The following is a 19,257-nucleotide window of genomic DNA, read 5'->3' as shown; positions in this document are numbered from 1 at the left end:
GTTAGTGAGTTAGGTGCCCCTTGCAAAAGATAGCATTTAGTACTCAGCTGAGAACTATGCAAATATATAATTACTTAGAGGCATGCATGTGGGGGGGGGAGATGAGCAAGGATGAGGCTAAAGCCTTGTGCCATCACTCTGTTCTGCACTGCTGAGTTTGCACATCACCACTAACACTGTACAAATACCAATAACTGCTACATTGGGTTCACTGGGAGAGCGGAAGGCTTTAGCAGTGTTGAAACAGACACTGGTGAGGGGGGTGTTTTAGAGGAAGGAGCATGGGTGCTGCACAACAGGCTTCTGCAGGGAACACCTTTTTTGTTAGAATGCTCTACACTCCTCTAGTTGAATATAGGGTTTCATATTTTCTTATTAGTTATCTAGCACCAGGCATGTTTTTAAGAAGGCATGATGACCTTCGGAACACTAGGAAGTTTCCATGGGAAAGGCACACTGGTCCAAGACACGTGGAAGACCTAGATAATACCACAATAAATGCAGAATGGATTTCCTGATCACTCCAACCTACTCCAGGCTCTTCACTTCCTCTTGCAATGAAGACTGAACAAGTCCCATTGCAAATCAGTTGAAGACCATACCTCCTCCTTACCCCAGGCTGTGTCCTAATTCATCCTTCCTATCCAATTGTCTCAAATTCTATCAGTGTTTTGTCACTCCGGAATTAAAGCCATCAACTGCTCTTGAGCCCTTTCTTAATTCCATGGGAAAATCATGTGGGGGAACATCAAGTACCCCTCAAGGGTGCAAAACAGGATATAAATATCCACCCCATACATATCCAATCACTGCTACAGACAGAAGCTCTGTTCTGCAGACCAGAGTCTCTGTATCACCCTCTGACTTTATCTGAGCCACTCTCTGTCTTCTATGAAACCCTCTCTTCAAGACTGCTAACTGTCACTCCCTCTAATTCTTGATTCTTCACTATCCAAGCTTTCACATCTTCCTTTTCTATTAGCCTTGTGTGGTTCTTACAGCTGCACTAGATTTGTGTGTTTGTGTGTACCTTTGCACATTTCTATATAAAACTCTTTTATTTATTGAAACTCAAGTATCTCTGCAGTGAGTGCTTGTATAGATGAGTGGAAAGATCCCCTTAAGTTACCCACCTCTTGCAGGCCTCCTTTTGAGCTAACAATTTCCCCCAAATACCAAAGAAACACTGACATTATTGGTGGGGACCCCAAGTTCCCCCACCCTTTTGGGTAATTTTTGCTTTATAGAATTTTTGTAGAGGACCATAATGTACTAATGCATATAAAATACTTTGACTGCATGAAAGTAGAATACATGTTTTTTTTTTAAATGTAAAGACTTAATATCCCACTTTGTAGTGTGCAAAGTGCTCTAAAGCACTCATTCTCAAACTGTGGATCATCTAAGTAACCTTTGACCTTTTGGACTTCAGCTCCCAGATGCCCTAGCCAGGCTTGCCAATGACCATGGATTATGGGGGGTGAAGGCCAAAACACCTAGAAGATCAACATTTGAGAACCACTGCTTTATAATCTAGATCAGCGCAGGCAAGGTGTGGCCCACATGTGCGTTCCAGGGCTCTTTTTATGGTTCCCAGGGCCTCCACAGGAGTAAAAAATATTTTTTGCACCAAAATGTCTTCTGGGGAAAGAGGGGATATTTTCAACAAGGGAGGGAGATGCGCTATTTTACACCTAGGAAAGGGATCTTTAAAAAACCCAAAAATAAATCAGAACGACTTCTGGTCACTTCTTGTTTTTTAAAAAGGCCTCTCCTGGGTTGGGGAGGCTAGAAGCATAGTGAAAATTCCCCCACAGACCCTAGAATGCCTTGGGCATTTGAGAGCAAAAAATATTTGCGGTATTTATTTCGCGAGAAGTGCAGTCTCTTAGGAGACTAATGTGGCCCCCTAGTTTCCCAGAGTTGTCCACCCCTGAGTTAGATCATCATTCAAAGAACCAAATGCAGTTTGATCCTGGGTTGCTTGAATGAGACATGAAGTCAAATGTGGGAGTTTTACAGCTTTCCTGAAGTTGTTGAACTATAGTTCTTAGCATTTCCTTAACATTACTTATGATGCTTTGGGGCTGCTGGAAGCTGGAGGATGACATAACTCCCATCCTTGATTTAACTATGGTTTCTTGAGCTTCAACAAAACTTAGGTTGGTTCAAAATCAAACGCAGAGACTCTAGATCTCATCTGGTATGTAATAAAGCGCTGGGTACTATGGCTAAGACAACTTGTCCAAGAACACTAAAATATGGTTTAATATTATTGAACCATTCTTTTAATATGAAATTGTCCTCTTAATGCCATTTAAAGGTAAGAATGTGAAACTTATATATCATCAAGTTCTTGAGTCTTTTATTATTTTGAAAAAAATAAGTATGCCTGCATTGCCTGTACATTCCATTCTAAAATGAACTTGCCTGTTCTCTCCTCAGGGAGTGAAGAAAAGCCTTGGAACACAGTTTAAAAGTTACAGGATTTAAGTCCAAAGTTATCTCTTTCTTTCTCTCCCCCCCCCCCCCAGTTTCCAAATTACTAAAATGCCATAGACAGGATGAATATAAGATTAATTAGACATGGGTTGCTACTGTGTTCTGAGAATAAATGCAAAGGGGGAAAGGAATGGGGGAGCAAATTCATTTTGAATTAAGCAAATGAAATCTGGTGGAAGAATTACAACAACAAGAAAAGAATGCCGCAGGAGAAAGTCAAGATGGCCCAACATAAAAGCTCTTCATGTACAGGAAACCACAAAGGAGTGCCTGCTGCCTGCCAAAGATTAATGGGATCCAGTGGTTTGGTTTTACAAGGCTTTAAAAGACTACTAACGTTGAGCAGGGATTCACTATTTGGATCATTAATGGTGACAAAATCAAATTTATCAGTCCTAAAAGTAACATAGATACACTTTAAAGAGGATAATTGTCTCTTGCCCCCCTTTAGAAGAATACACAATAATCCTTTGCACCCCTAAGCAGGAGCACCTACTAACTGACAACTTATACTCATTTAAAAAAAAAGTTTTCAGTGTGCACACCTTGTGACCTTTGCTGATGGCAGAAAATTGGGTGGGGTTGGGAAGGAATATAATCAAAAAAAAAAAGAATGAGGGGGGGGGGGGGGGGGGATTTGTCAATTGCTTAAAAATAGCCCTGCTGAGAAAATATACTGGAGATTATACCTCACAAATAGAATGAGTCAGCAATGCAATATTGTTGCAAAGAAAGCTAATCCTATTTCAGGCTGTGTTAGCAAAGCATCATATTGAGGATTGGGGGGGGGGTGCGGTGGAGGTGGATGGGAATACTGCCTTCCTCACTGTGTTAAATTTTGGGTTCCAAAAACATATTGAAAAGTTAAAAGGACATGCAAAACCAAGATGATCAAACATAATTATCTGGTTATGTAAAGTACGATGGCACTATCTTTCCAGGTAGGATTGCATTCTTCTGTGAGGCAAGAGGCTATGCTAATAGCAGCAATGCGGCTGGTAGGTTCTCCCATGTCAGACATGCTTTTGCAGGAGACCCAGGAGATTACCAGATAGGGGGAAAAGCAGAGAGTAAAAGACATACTCCCAGCACAATCGTGCTGAAGATTTTCAGATGATGTCGCACTCATCCAGGTCTTATCCTGGGACTTCCCTGTGAATGGTTTGTTGCTGGAGCATTCCTGGATCTTCATGGGATAAGTCCTGGATGAGCGTGATGTGTCTGAAAATCTTCAGTGTGATCGTGTGATTATGCCAGGAGATCATGCATTTTACTCCCTGTTTTTATCCCCATTTAATCCCCAGATTAAATGTGCCAAAAAGCTACTGGGTAGCAGCAGGTAGCGGGGGATGATGCTGGTGGAGGATTGTGAAGGAAAATGGCAGTGGTATCATTGCTAATACTCGTTAGTACCACAAGAAGGAGGCACGGTAATCCCTTCTCAATGTCTTTTGCCTTAAAAACTCTATGATGAGACAACCCAAAATGAAATAAGAGATAATGCTAGAAGATGAAACTCCCAGGTCAGATGGCACTCAGTGAGCTACTTGAGTAACAGAGAATAGAGGACAACTAAGAGTAGCGCTATGGCTAATGACACAACTGGACTCAAGCCAAAAGGATGTTCAGCTGTTGATGTACTCAAAGGTGAAAGGAAAGTCTGAAGCTGCACAACGCATATTATAGAAACATGGAATGTGAGATGCATAAATCAGGGTGAGCTACACATAATAAAACAAGAAACAGAACATATAAACACTGCGATTTTTGGGGTGTCCAGAACTAAACTGGACAGAAATGGGATTTATTTTTAGTCACATAATTTTCACAGTGTTTTAGCGAGGAAATGAAAATCTAAGAAGAAATGTGGTGGCATTTATAATGGGCAGAGATGTAACAAAAGCAGTCAAAGGATATAATGCAAAATCTGACCAAATAATATCAATAGGACTTCATGGAAAAGCCATTAATATAACCAAAATGCACATTAATTTTCCAACTACAGAGGCAGAAGAAGGGGAAAAAATTGAAAGATTCTGTGCTAGAGTCTAGCAGGAAATTGATCACACAACAAAACAGGACTTATTAACAACAATAGGTGATTCTCTACCAAGCTTATGACTATTTTAAAAAAGGGAAAGAAATAAGATTAGTCTGGCTAGGCACTGGTAGTTTGGTATGAAGCAGTATATAAATGAAGCTGTTTGTTTGTTTTTGTTTGAATTGTTTTCCCTGGTATTGATGTCAGGCTGACTAGGTGGTAATTATTTGGGTCCTTTCTCTCTCTCTCTCTCTCTCTCTAGAAGATGGGGACAACATTTGCCCTTCTCCAGTCCAGACTGCTCTCCTGTTCTCCAGGATTTCTCAAAGATTATTGCCAGTGGTTCTGATATTGTTTCTGCCAGTTCTTTTATGAAGTGATGAAGGACAGGACATTCAGGACATGTGAGGAAAAGTTCTTTATCATGCAATGCATAAACTCTGGAATTCCCTACTGCAAGAAGTGTAGATAGATGCCAATTTGGGAGACTTTTATAGGAGGACTAGACAAATCCATGGAGAATGGGGGCATCGGTGGTTATTAGTAAAGATAACTACATATTTTCTCCAGTACTAGACACAGTGTATCTTGGTATATCTCTTGTTAAGGATGAGGGTGCTATTGCACTCAAATTCTGCCTGCAGGCTTCCCATATGCAACTGGTGCTAATTTAAGCAGGTACTATTTTCTATCTCTATCAAGGATGAATGAAAATTGTGCACTAGATTATGCCTTTCATTTCATCAGGCAGATTTCATAAATCTGTAAAGCAGATTTAAGCTTTATGCAAGACAAATTCAAAATCAGAATACCAGAACTAATGAACATATGTATTCAGTTTGTATTTTTCACTTAGCAAGTGAGAGGCACAATAGTAATACAGACATTTTAATGGCCATATAACTAAAATCCATTTTCCCAATATATAAAAAAAAGGCTTTGGCTTTCCCCATTTTTGTTTGTTGGAAGAGTTTTTCCATCTTCAAACACAAAAGTGCAGTCCAATAAATGAGATAATCCTGACCTACTTTCAGCCTGAACTGCACAATCACTTGGTCAGAATAGTTGTTTGGCTCATCTTAACTTTTTTTGAGGTAAATGAGACTTAAATCCAACTATGCATGCTTAGCTAACCTCAGGATCATCACTAGCAGCTCACTGTATGGAATCTACATGGCAAATGAACATGTAATAATCACCAGTCTCTAGTGATGATTAAGGAAACTGGGGCTTCCTCGCTGACTAGGAGCACTGATAGTGGCTTAGGGACAGATAAATATGTTGCTACCCACCACTAGACAACCAGTTTCACCCCATCTTCAGTCATCAGTTACCAAACCATGCCATTCTGTTTCCTGGACACATTTCCATCATAACACCTTGCTTCAAGAGGGAATCAAAGCTACATGGCAACTCAAACCTAGGTAAAGTTATTATTTGTTTTGGATTGTAACTTCAAGAAATCTTCCAAATATGCCAAACCTATCCCAATCGTATAACCTGTGCAATGCCAGTGCTGGCAGGGGATTCTAGGATATGTAGTCCAAAACCAACTTTTTCTAAGCCCTAGGAAATCTCTCATACACAATTAAGCTAAGGAATAACCCATTACTGGAAGCGTTTAGAAAGTATCTAATAAATTCACTTTAAAAGAATTCTCCATGACAGTTTAGCAGCAACTGCTACCTAGAGCGGAATCCTGACAGGCAAAAAGAAAATTCCAGTAGCTGTGAATATACTTCTGCATGTGTCTAAACAAGTTCATCAGATTATGGCTTACCCTTTATCTCAATTCAATGTAAGTAACTAGTTCAAGGTGGAGACATAGGATGGTGCAAAATCTATGTAAATAGTTTTCATCTCAACATTTCATAGTCAAGCTTCCCATACTTTCTAACATTTCACAGATAAAAACTGGGACACAGATGGCCAACAAAATCTAAGTATGGTCAAGATGTCAAATGTTATGAATGAGGACAAACACACAAGCTAGGAGAGCCTGAAGTAGACTCCTTCTGCTTGAGTCCCTCGGAAAATGCAAGACTCGATCCTCTTCTTTCTCTCCACTGAGATAGTTGAGTTCAAACAACTTTTACACTTTGAACTCAGTTTGCAGCAACTGAAGTAAACTGAAGACAAAGAGAGAAAGTGAGAGAAGGAAAGAAATGGAGAACATTTTAAAAACAGCTGGAAAACTGTGATGACAGTGGATTAATTGGTACTGTCCCTACTAAATCAGGGTAGTTGGAGCGTATGTACCTCCAACTGACATCCTGTTGCAAAAAGGTCCCCTCCTGGACCAAAAAATAGCTTCATGTAGTCGGAAATTAAGGTCATTATATTTGAACCAGACTGCAGAAACTTCCAAAGTGTTATGTACTGCCTTCTTTAAGAGGCAAGCCTCAAAGATGTGAATGGCAGGAGATAGTTCCTCTTACACTTACATTTTGAGGCATAAGGTAGGGACTAACAGTTTGAGCCTGAATCACCTCTATGGAGGCCATGAGAATCCTGAGCCTATGCAGTTAAGTTACTATGCTTTTTTTAAAGTTAGTTTCTGTTTTCCAACAGATTTTTTAAAAAACAGAATTAGTTGAAGATATCTATATGCAGAGTTGTTTCCCACATTAAAAAGTGTACATATATCTTAACCATGTAAGAAGAAGGCCCTACAGACGGGTCCAGGACTTTTACTTTTTTACTTGCATACAGAATATGCCTATTTCTGTATCTTCTTTTGCAATAAATCAGTGCCAGAACTTTGAAGCTCAGTGAAAGAGGCAAAGCATATGAACACATAACGAGGTTCACAGATCCGTTTTGCTCGGACTACCAGTGTTTTTATTGTGCTTCTTTTTTGTCCTGGGTGATGGGTGGAATTCTTGTGTAGGTATCTGTCCATGTGTGTAGGTTTTCTGTACACTGTGTGGCCCAAACGTTGATTCAACTCTCTTATAACATATCTGATTGTGTGTGTGTGTGTGTGTGTGTGTTTTGAGCAATGAGAGGCTGGGTCTCCTCTTTTATTCCATTTCCACCTTAAGATCCAACAGTCCGGCCAGAGAGAGGAGAAGGAGAGGAGCAGCTGGGCAGCCATATTGAGACCGTGTGCTTGTTGCTGAAGGGGCGGAGCTTCTGTGAGTCACATCTGTGAGTCACAAGGGGGCGGAGCTAGCAGACTAGCTTTATATACCACCTTCCAGAGCTGCACGCCAGAATTTTAATTTTCTTTAACTCAACAGCTCTACTCAAGCAGCATCGGGTTAGAATCAGATATTGAAACAGAACCTTGCCTTTAAGTATAAGATAGCAGCCAGGACATTCCTTTAAAGTAGTATTCCCAGTAGATTGACTGTTATAGTCATTACTAAAGACTTTGCAGTATGGACAACGAGGGATCTGCTGCAGTCACCTGCAACTCTTGTGGGATGTTTCTCTTCTTGCCAACAGAAGTGGAGAACTTCACATGCACCAAGTGCAAGTTGGTAGCACTCCTGGAGGAGAAAGTGCAGCAGCTGGAGTCCAGAGTAGCTACACTTCAGCATATTAGGGAACGAGAGGATTTCCTGGACACAACAGAACTAACGATCTTGGAAGAGTACCACGCAGAGGAAGATGCTAGGGTGGAAGGGGTCACTTGCCATACACAGGAGGCAGACAGCTGGAGGAATGTCACAAAGAGAAGTAAGCCAAGAAGGGACTGTTCTGGGAGCTTGCAGCTGGAGAATCGATTCGAAGCTCTTTCCCTTATTAAGGAGGATGAAGAAGAGCAGCATGGACAGACTTCAGGGACAGAGCAGGGGAGCCTGAGAGTCCCATCCGATGGAACAGTCGCTGCTAAGCCTCGGAGGAGGCGTGTGGTCGTAGTGGGGGACTCCTTGCTCAGGGGTACAGAAGCAGTGATTTGTAGGCCTGACAAGATGTTTCGAGAGGTGTGTTGTCTTCCAGGTGCAAAGATCCGTGATGTGACAGAGAGATTGACAAGACTGGTCAAGCCTACTGACAAATACCCCTTCCTTTTGGTCCACGTGGGAACTAATGATACTGCAAGACACAGCCTTCAGGACATCAAAAGGGATTACAAGATGCTTGGTAGGAAGCTGAAAGGAATGGATGTACAGGTTGTCATCTCATCTCTTCTGCCAGTTGAAGGGCATGGTCCAGGAAGGGAGAAGAAAATAGCAGATGTGAACAACTGGCTCCGCAGATGGTGCTGCCGAGAAGGATTTGGATTCTTGGATCATGGGCTGCGGTTCCATGAGGAGGGACTTCTTGCAACGGACAGGTTGCATCTCACGCAAGTTGGAAGAAATGTTTTTGCCAACAGTCTCAAGAACTTGATCAGGAGGGCTTTAAACTGAGTTCCGAGGGGAAGGGAGACAATATTAAGGAAGGCGAAAGGGATGGCGAAAATAGTCAAACTGACATAGAGGAAACAAGAAAAAAAGTGCAAGGACCCAACAGTGGGAGGCAAAAAAACTTGCACAGGCAGCAAGTCAAAGGGACCCATGGTCTGCGATGTCTCTACACTAATGCACAGAGCATGGGAAATAAGCAAGATGAACTCGAACTCCTAGTACAGCAAAGCAAATATGATATAATAGGCATCACTGAAACCTGGTGGGATGAGCCTCATGATTGGAATGTGGAAATAGAGGGGTATAACCTTATTAAGAGAAATAGGCCAAACAGGAAAGGAGGAGGAATAGCACTATGGCCTGTTACAGACTGCCAAAATAAAGCTGCTTTGGGTCTCTTTGGAGGTATGCTATTTAAATGATGCATGCATCCTAAGAATCCGGAAGCTGCACCAAAGCTGCACTCCAGTGCTTAGAAATGGAGTGTGGCTTTGGTGCGACCTCCGGACATTTAGGACCCATGCATCATTTAAACGGTAGGGCCACTGCGTGGAGAAGATGGCAAAATGCTAACAGAAGACAGAGAAAAGGCAGAATTACTCAACACCTTCTTTGCCTCAGTCTTCTCAGAAAAGGAAAAGGGTGCTCAACCTGAGGATAATGGAGCAGAGGACAGAATAGGGGAATTTCAGCACAGAATAAGTAAAGAGATAGTAGAGGAACACCTTATTAATCTAAATGAATTTAAGTCTCCGGGACCAGATGAACTCCATCCAAGGGTATTAAAAGAACTGGCAAATGTAATATCGGAGCCATTGGCAATAATCTTTGAAAACTCCTGGAAAACAGGAGAGATCCCAGCAGACTGGCGGAGGGCAAACGTTGTCCACATCTTCAAAAAGGGGAAAAAAGAGGATCCCAACAATTATCGTCCAATTAGTCTGACATCAATACCAGGAAAGATTCTGGAGCAAATAATTAAACAAAGTGTCTGTGAACAACTAGATGGCAATTCCATAATCACAAAAACTCAACATGGGTTTCAGAGAAACAAGTCATGCCAGACAAACCTAATCTCTTTCTTTGATAAAATTACCAGCTTGGTAGATGAAGGGAATGCTGTGGATATAGTATATCTTGATTTCACTAAGGCCTTTGACAAGGTTTCCCATGACATTCTTGCAAACAAGCTCGTAAAATGTGGGCTAGACAAAGGAATTGTTAAATGGATCTGTAATTGGTTGACCGGCCGAACCCAAAGGGTGCTCAACAATGGCTCCTTTTCATCCTGGAGAGAAGTGACCAGTGGGGTCCCACAGGGCTCTGTCCTGGGCCCAGTGCTATTCAATATCTTTATCAATGACCTGGATGACAGAATTGGGAGCATACTTATCAAATTTGCAGATGACACCAAATTAGGGGGAATAGCTAATACCCCAGAGGACAGGATCAAGATCCAAAATGACCTGAATAGACTAGAAAGCTGGGCCAAAGCTAACAAAATGAAATTCAACACGGAGAAATGTAAGGTATTGCACTTAGGGCGGAAAAATAAAATGCACAGATATAGGATGGGTGACACCTGGCTGAATGAAACTACGTGTGAAAGGGATCTAGGAGTCCAAGTAGACCACAAGTTGAACATGAGTGAACAGTGTGATGCGGCAGCTAAAAAGGCCAATGCTATTTTAGGCTGCATCAATAGAAGTATAGTGTCTAGATCAAGAGAAGTAATAGTGCCACTGTATTCTGCTTTGGTCAGGCCCCACCTAGAATATTGTGTCCAGTTCTGGGCACCACAATTCAAAAAGGACATTGAGAAACTGGAGCATGTCCAAAGGAGGGCGACAAAAATGGTGAAGGGTCTGGAAACCATGCCCTATGAGGAACGACTTAAGGAGCTGGGGATGTTTAGCCTGGAGAAAAGAAGGTTAAGAGGTGATATGATAGCCCTGTTTAAATATTTGAAAGGATGTCATGTTGAAGAGGGAGCAAGCTTGTTTTCTGCTGCTCCAGAGAACAGGACCCGGAACAATGGATGCAAGCTACAGGAAAAGAGATTCCACCTGAACATTAGGAGGAACTTCCTGACAGCAAGGGCTGTTCGACAGTGGAATGCACTCCCTTGGAGGGTGATAGAGTCTCCTTCCTTGGAGGTCTTTAAACAGAGGCTGGATGGCCATCTGTCAGGGATGCTTTGATTTGGATTTCCTGCATGGCAGGGGGTTGGACTGGATGGCCCTAGTGGTCTCTTCCAACTCTACGATTCTATGATTCTATGAAATTCTTCATTTTACCACACTTAGATAAAGTTATTTCTTGGACTAGAATTCCCATAATTGACAGCAAGTACAGCCAGTGTGATATAATGGTTTGAGTGTTGGGCGAGGACATCAGGAGACCAGGGTTTGAATCCCCACTCAGAAATGGAAACAACAACAAATGGCATCTGGCCAACACAAGCTGGTGGATTCTGTGAGTTGCAGTCAAAAAGTACCTCTTCCAACATCTGGTTATCAGTGCCTTGTGGAACCAGACCTACTGTTAGCCATGCTAGTTTTTAAGTAACATTTACTCCATGATTCCCACCTTTCTCAGTTCTCTCTAGCTCACAAAACACTGTTGTAATGGACATATGTAACAAATTTCTCAACTTGATCTTGACAGGTTCATGCTTACCTTGAAAGCCAATGTGATACTTGTAAAAAGAAGAATAATCACAACTAAGCAGGTGGAGTTGACTGACATAATATCTTCCTTGTAGGGAAAGTTAGCTGGCTGTGAAAAGGCAAAATGTATGTTGTTAGTAATCAAGGGTTATATCCGCATGCACACTCACAAATGCTGTGTTGCATATACAAGGTGTATTGTTGCATATATATCCATGGCATGCTCAGAATAGTTATTTTAAACTATGCAGCAATATTATGAAGCATATCAGATCACTTAACACCATCCACAGTGTTCAAAGCCATTAGTAATTTTGAAATGGACTTTTACCCATTACCCTTAATTTATACAAATCAAATAACCAAATTTATACAAAGCAAATATTCCTGGCTGAGGAAAGCAAACTGCAACTCCTATGTAATGATCTGATTTGACAAGTAAGTATATCAGGGAACAAGCAGAGATACTGGTTACTAAACTTCAGCCAACTAGTGAACCTCAATCAAAATTCACAAATTATCATACAGAAGTCTTGCTACAAAGCAGGGATAATCCATTACAGAGACCCAAAGGGCCACATGATCCAGGTGCATGATGTCAGATATATATGACCAGTGTATCATTCAGAAATGTGCTTATGCTTCTACATTACTTAATCTTTAAGAGGATTTTCTAAAATTAAGTCATTAATTTAAAAAATCATAATTACCGTAAAGGACCAAAATTAATTAAAATGGTAACAAATGATAATCATTACTCAAAAAATAATGTACACTGGCTTTTAACACTGAAATCAATTTTGAAATCATAGTTTAATTTTTTTCATGAATTATTAATTTGTGAATGAATTATTCGTAAGCCCTTAGTTAATGGGAAAGCAGAAGATGAGTGTTATGATTTGACAGCCCACATCCGATCTTTAATATCATTAGAAAGCGCTCTGGAGAAATTCCAGTAAAATAAATACAAACTTATTCTTTACATTAACTTTTAAGAGGCTCTTGAAAATTTCCCAGGTTGTAAAGCATAATGTACAGTTTGCTGTATTAAAATATGTGTCTCTGTGTGATATAGTGATTAGTGTGGCAGATTAAGTGCTGGGCTGACCCTAGTTCAAACCCCTACTCACCATGGAGACCCTATGTCCATTAAAGCAGTTTATCATTATCTCCCAGTTAAGCTCCAGCCTACAATGTTGTAATGAAGAAAAAACATCCCACCTCATATTCCTTGAAGAAAAGATATACATGATCTATCCATTATATATACCCTTATACCTACAGGCTTGTACTCCCCTCGCCTTCTTTATAGTACCCACAAATACTCTTATCTTTTAGATTATCAAGGGCAGTAGGAGGAAGAGCTTTTTTCTCTCATATAGTATTAAATCCTTGGTGTTTTTTTCAGATTCATAGAGGCATAAAGAAGGACAAATATACACTTCTCCATGAATTTCTTTTTAGCCAGCTCTGGCAAGACGTTTTCTTCATCTGCAAATTCACTACAATGTTCCGATTGTTTAATCCCACCAGATGGCATGTAACAGATTGGCGATAAATGTTACGCAACAATGCTTTCAACGTCTTTACACAAAATTCCGTTCTTTAAATACTGAAATTTATATTTTGATCACTTTTTGCTTTGTTGTGAATACATATCTGTCTTCAAAGGAAAGCAGTTGTCTCCCTCTCACAGCACTGAAAGAGAAGGAAAATGTCAGTGCCATTTCCCTCCCCTCCCTTCCCTCTTCCTTTGTTAATTAATATACTTTACTGATTATTAACACAGCGGAAGTAATTATGTTGGGACAGATTGACTTAAAGATGTGTGAATCTCAAGCCTAAGCTATTGCTGTCTCAGCATCAAACACGGCAGACTACAGGGCAAGTTTAATGCTACCTTCCCTAAAGGAAGGACCAAGGGGAATTTCAGAACCTGGGAATTCTTTTATTTCAAGGCATGTTCTGAAACCATGAGGCAGCCCTGCTGCTGAACATAAACAAATTTGCACAGAGGCCAGATGTGAACAAAGTGTGGCCTTAAATGGCCCCCAAGGCTATTTTGTGGCCAAAACTACCTCCTTTCTTATATTTTTTTAAAAGGTGGGTTGCCTTTCCTGGAAGCAGACACACCTTTTACATGACTCACATGACCCCTTCATGCTGCTTAACATCAATGAAGCTGACCACTTTTAGGGTTTAAATAAAATTGGCTGTTTGGGCCTGCTTATGCCACTGCCAATGACAAAAAAAATTAACTGCCCAGATATGTTGAAGGTGTCCATCTAGGCGTTTGTCAGGATGGCAAACTATTTGGGAAGTTCCATGTATGCCATCTTAAGAAAGTGAAGGGGAAAAAAAGCTTACAACCACTTTTAGAAAGGAATAGATTACATAGTAATGGGAGAAGGGGTAGGTTGATGATAGCACAAGCAATCTCATTAGCTAAAGAAGGAGAGCATTCTGTTAACTCCTCTGTTCTGCGGCCTCCTCCTCCCTCTTGGTTTGGGTGACCTAGGCCCAAATAATGCCTTGGTCTGAAGGGTTCTTCTTTAGAACAATGCATCGTGGCTGAGCTGGTCTGAAGAACACCAGTGCTATGAAATTACAGATGGTCTCTGTGGCCATCTCAGACAGGGTGCATCACTGTGTGGGTACTTGCAGAACAACTAGGTGCACCAGTAACTGCACTTAACACAATGTCTGACACTACGTATTTATACACTAAGTGGATCAAGACTCCAGCCAGAATGTTCTAAATCAGATTACGTTAAAATCTATTAATGGGCTAAATATTGCATTGTGACTATTTATATTGTTCTTTTGTCACCAGTTTGCTGTTGTTGCTTGTATCTGGACAAACTGATAAATAAAAATGACAGCAAAGAGGCTTGGGGATACTCTGGAATATAATTTATGCCTCTAAGTAATCAAGTTTTAAGTAAAAAAAGGAGTGCCTAATTATTCTAAGCCATTTACAAAGAAGGGACATAGGGACAAATGTCACTATAGAGCCCTGAGTTTTGCATCTTAACATGGAAGCCTGCTAAATCAGGATTTTGCTCTTCCTATAAAAGCACATGCCCAGAGAGCCAATGAGCTAGATGAGGATGAAAAGAGTTATAGTTCTATACAATTGAAGAGCATTTGAGTTTGAAAAGGCTCCTCTTGATAGCATACTGAGTGCACCTAACCTTTTCCATCACTGCTCTGGCTCAAGTAAACACACGTTGAATGAACAGCAAAAGGAGTGCTACCTCAGGCAGTGTTACCCTTTTGATCCTCTTGGATCTCTCAGTGGCTTTCAATACTATTGATCATGGTATCTTACTGGACTGGCCCTAGGGAATGGGAGTAGGAGGCACTGTTTTACAGTGGCTCCACTCCTACCTGCAAGATTGGTTCCAGAGAGTGGCATTGGGGGACTCCTGCTCAGCCCTTGAGCCTTGTGTTGTGGGTACCACAGGGCTCAATCTTGTCTCCCATGCTGTTTAAGGCCACTGGGAATGGTCATTAGGAGTTTTGGGGTCAGGTGTCATCAATATGCTGATGACACTCAGCCTGGCTTCTCCTTGTCATCAGAGTCAGTGCTGGAGCAGTGCCTGAATGCTGTAATGGGTTGCATGAGAGTGAATAAACTGAAGCGGACTCTCACCAAGACTGTGGATTGGTAGTTCTTGGGTCTGGAAATTGGGTAGATTGCCTGTCCTGGATGGGGGCACTCCTCTGAAGGAGCAAGTGTATAGTCTGGGAGTACTCCTAGAATCATCCTTGTCACCAGAGGCATCCTGGTTATGGAATTCCCTCCTTCTGCAGGTCCAATTGGTGCTAACTTTAGAATCATATTTCACACCAAGTTAAAACTTGGCTTTTTATTAAACGTTCAAGACAAAGTGATTTTATCTAGGTTGTAAATATATTATAAGTATATCATTCAAAATTAGTTTTAATCAGTTTTAAGCTGTCTGTTTTTAAATTGAAAAACTATTTGATATATTTTAATCTTTTCGACTTCTAATTATTTATTGTTTTAAGTTGAATTTAAAAGTAAGTTGCCCTGCCAGCTTTTGACAAAGAGTAGGACATAAATATTTTAATAAATAAATAAATTAATAATAATAATAATTTGTTTTATTTATATACCGCTATTCCAAAGATCATAGCAGTGAACAGCAACTAAGCTAATTAGCAAGTAAGCTAATTTGCCCCCAACAGTCTGGGTACTCATTTTAGCGACCTCGGAAGAATGCAAGCCTGAGTTGAGCTTGGGCCCTTTTGCTGGTCTTGAACTCGCAACCTTGTGGTTTTGAGTGAATGGCTGCAGTACAGGCATTTACCCACTGCGCCACCAGGGCTCCTATTAAATAAATAAATTAAATAAATAATTGGCAATTTACTTGGTGTTTGCATTCAAAAGAACTACTACCCAGGCTCCTTAGCCCCAATAATTAATGTATACAAAGCTAAGGTTATATCTATGCTTTTATATGCAGCAGAAGTATGGGGTCTAAATTCCACCACAGTAGTAGAACTAGCCCAGCCTCAACATTTGAGAAGTATTCTGGGAGTAGATAAAAGGACCTCAGCAGCTGCTGTTAGAGCTGAATTAGAAATTTACTCTATCCACTCGCAAGCTAAAATCAGAGTGTTTAATTACTGGTGCAAAATTAATGAAATGGAGCCAGGCAGTCTCCCTAGATTATGCCTATTAGAACAGTTACACTCTCATCTGCAATCTTCATGGTCTATACAACTGATAAACTTTATAAAGAGCTGTGGCCTCTCTGTAACCTGCACTATGAAAGATCAAGCAAGAAAGGGTGCAAGACAGAGAATCTTGGACATTGCAGCCGAAGAAGAATATAGCCACCCTCAGCAGGGTAGGCAATTTAAAATGGTTGAGCCGATATAAACGGTCCTTTCAAATGCCAACTTATCTAAAAATACAGATCCCAAAACTTCTCAGAGGCGGGTTACAGACTGAAGGCTGCAAAGCAAAGCGGCACCTCAAACGAGGAAGGAGCTCCGAAACGGAGCTCCTTCCTGGTTCGCGCAAAGGGCGCCCTAGGCGCCCTGGCGTGGAGCGAGGACGTCACGTCAGCGCCGCCCCGTGTAGAGGCGGTGCGGCTGTGATGTCCTCATGACGGCGGCCGTCTAGAATGGCCGCCATCATTTTTTACACGCACAGCGCGTATTAGGATTAGGGAGGTGCGGAAGCACCGCACCTCCCTAACCCTAGTACGCGCTCTGCGCGTACTTTAATGGCGGTCTATAACCCGCCAGAGAGGCATTCACACGAGCTAGGTTTGACCAACTTGATACCATGGTAAGACATGGGAGATTCCAGGGTATCCCTTATAATGAACAAACTTGCATTTGTGGTGACCACGAAATTGAGGATCTAGCACACATTTTGTTTAGATGTAATTTGTACCAACAGGAAAGGGACCAATACCTTGATCCCTATATTAAACATACAATATTCTGAGATACCCACATCAGAATATCATACTTTATGAGTAGACAAGATTCAAAAATATCTATTCCACAGCTCAGTTCCTTCATAAAGCATCACTGTTGAGATCTAGATATGTGGGGATGATTGGTATTAACTGTAAGGGTGATGAAGAGATTTGACATATGATGACGGATGTTTTATGTTATTTCTACCTCCCATTTTAATTCTGTTTTACTTCCCTTGGTAACTAATTTACACATTTCTGTTCGATTGTGTAAACACTTTTATTCTTACCTGTTTATTTGTATATCTTTCAGTACATATTGTATATTTTTAAATTTGTATAGTTTGTATATAAGCTGTTTAGGCTATTCATACGTATATATATTGTACTGTGGTTATTGCATTTAGTGCACTATATTAACATTTTATATATATGTGTGTGTGGCATTGCTTGTATTACTATGTTTTGAGTATTTTGAAGCGGCCCTCAGGCTATTCAATAAACTTGTTTGTTTGTTACTAGCACATTAAATTTTGCAATTCTGATGACTGAATGGAGGCTGCCCTGAGGTGATCTTCATATACTATTTTCAGCAAAGCATTGCCACATACCGAGTCAAAATGAAAACCATAAACTCCTAAGTAAAATCTGATTTTTTGGGCATATAAAGGAATATACCAGCTGGTACTCAAGAAATGCTACACTTTTGTTTATGGTACTCAGGACATAGACTAACAGGTAGACACCTCTGTTGCTCCAGACAGACTGAGATGAATAGAAATGGTGTTATGCAGCTCTCCTTCATTAAAGCAGAAGTAGAAATTGTGTTGCTCTCCAGATATTCTTGGATTGCAATTGCTAGCAGCCTCAGCCAATGGTGAGGAATGCTAAGAGTTGCAGTTCAAAAAGTCTGGAGGGCAACATAATTCCTACCCTTGTACCAAATAAAAAGAGGCTAGACAAAGACCTGAGGATGTCATAACTTCTTAAATAACAGTACATACTTTCCAACTGTCCTAATATGACAGGGAAAGTCCTGATTGTCCTACGATTTCTGTCATTCTTGCTTTTAAGACATCCCAGTATCTTTTCAGTATCAGACAAAAATTATTTTTATTATTCCAGGCACATTAATACTGTTGTCATTATCAATACTTTTACATACTGGGTTGGATCCAAGCTTAGTGATGCATACTAATAGTTACTTAAATTAATCCAACTGATATTAATGAGCTCATTCCAAATACAATTAAGTCTGGATCAAACCCACTTTATTTGCTGCTGCTTGATGATCATATTCTGTATGACGACATAAATTTTGACTGACTACTATTCTGAAATCCAAACAGGATGACAGTTTGCATACAAAGTTTTTGAACAAACAAACAAAATAATGAATAACAAAAAGGTTTACCAGTTGCCGCAGGTAATCCTGAATGGTGCTTGGGTAAACAAGGATGCTAATAGCAACTAGCGTGTTGAGTGCAAAGTCAAAGATTTGGTAACAGAAGAAAGGGATGATCCATGCTGCGTGTTGCTATATATTCAATAGAGAGAGATAGAGGGATATATCTTAGTGTTTAACTATATATAATATGTTACTGCATATTTTTTTACCTAATTGAAAATGATTCACAACATAAAAGACATGCTAATCCTGAGAATATATATGGGTGAATTGTACTCGATACCATTGACACAGAGCACATAACAAAAATAGAGAAGCAGTGGCCTATTTTTGAAGTTCCTAAGTGCCATGCAGACCTTCCTTTATTTTGGTAAAAAGGGACATATCTGTTCCTAAAACTATTTAACTAACTTTCTTCTGGGGCTGATGCAGCTTCTGTTGCGTCCCAGACATGAGAAAGTGTCTCTAGGATCTGTTGGGCTTAGCCACCCCTGTTTTGAAATCAGAATGTATATTATGATTGCTACTGACAGCTCCATCAATTGGAGAAGAGCTTCTATGTGTTGAGTTCTCCACACACTTTCCTCACTCCATCATTTAGAATGCTCTGCTTTACAAATGGCTGCAAATACACAGAGCTTTTGTACCCACAGGGAAACCTGGGGAGGGATTCTTACCGTAATCTGATAGGCCAGGGGTGGATAGAGAGCTGCACAAGGCCCCTGAAGACCACTTTTACAGCCCTTAAAACTTCCAACCAGTTTCTCAAATAATACAGATTCAGAATGATCTTCAGGCAATTTAAAAAATTTAGGGG

The 19,257-nt window shown here is 40.6% G+C and overlaps 2 protein-coding genes across 3 annotated transcripts in view; one reads left to right on the top strand and one right to left on the bottom strand.

The window, feature by feature from the left end:
• The window catches only part of STK3 (serine/threonine kinase 3), an 881,840-nt gene that overhangs the window by 533,886 nt on the left and 328,697 nt on the right, over nt 1–19,257 (top strand). The window lies entirely within an intron of this gene.
• The window catches only part of LAPTM4B (lysosomal protein transmembrane 4 beta), a 73,972-nt gene that overhangs the window by 12,174 nt on the left and 42,541 nt on the right, over nt 1–19,257 (bottom strand). The window contains exons 4-5 of the mRNA XM_042464948.1: nt 18,447–18,569; nt 11,581–11,679 (exon numbers count right to left, since the gene is read on the bottom strand). Coding sequence (XP_042320882.1) covers nt 11,581–11,679; nt 18,447–18,569 — 222 coding nt within the window. The remainder of the gene's footprint in view (nt 1–11,580; nt 11,680–18,446; nt 18,570–19,257) is intronic.

This window comes from Sceloporus undulatus, chromosome 4 (assembly GCF_019175285.1).
Source record: "Sceloporus undulatus isolate JIND9_A2432 ecotype Alabama chromosome 4, SceUnd_v1.1, whole genome shotgun sequence".
Taxonomy (NCBI): Eukaryota; Metazoa; Chordata; class Lepidosauria; order Squamata; family Phrynosomatidae; genus Sceloporus; species Sceloporus undulatus.
The sequence above is the reverse complement of the archived record's forward strand: the minus strand, read 5'-3'. Positions and strand labels throughout refer to the sequence as shown.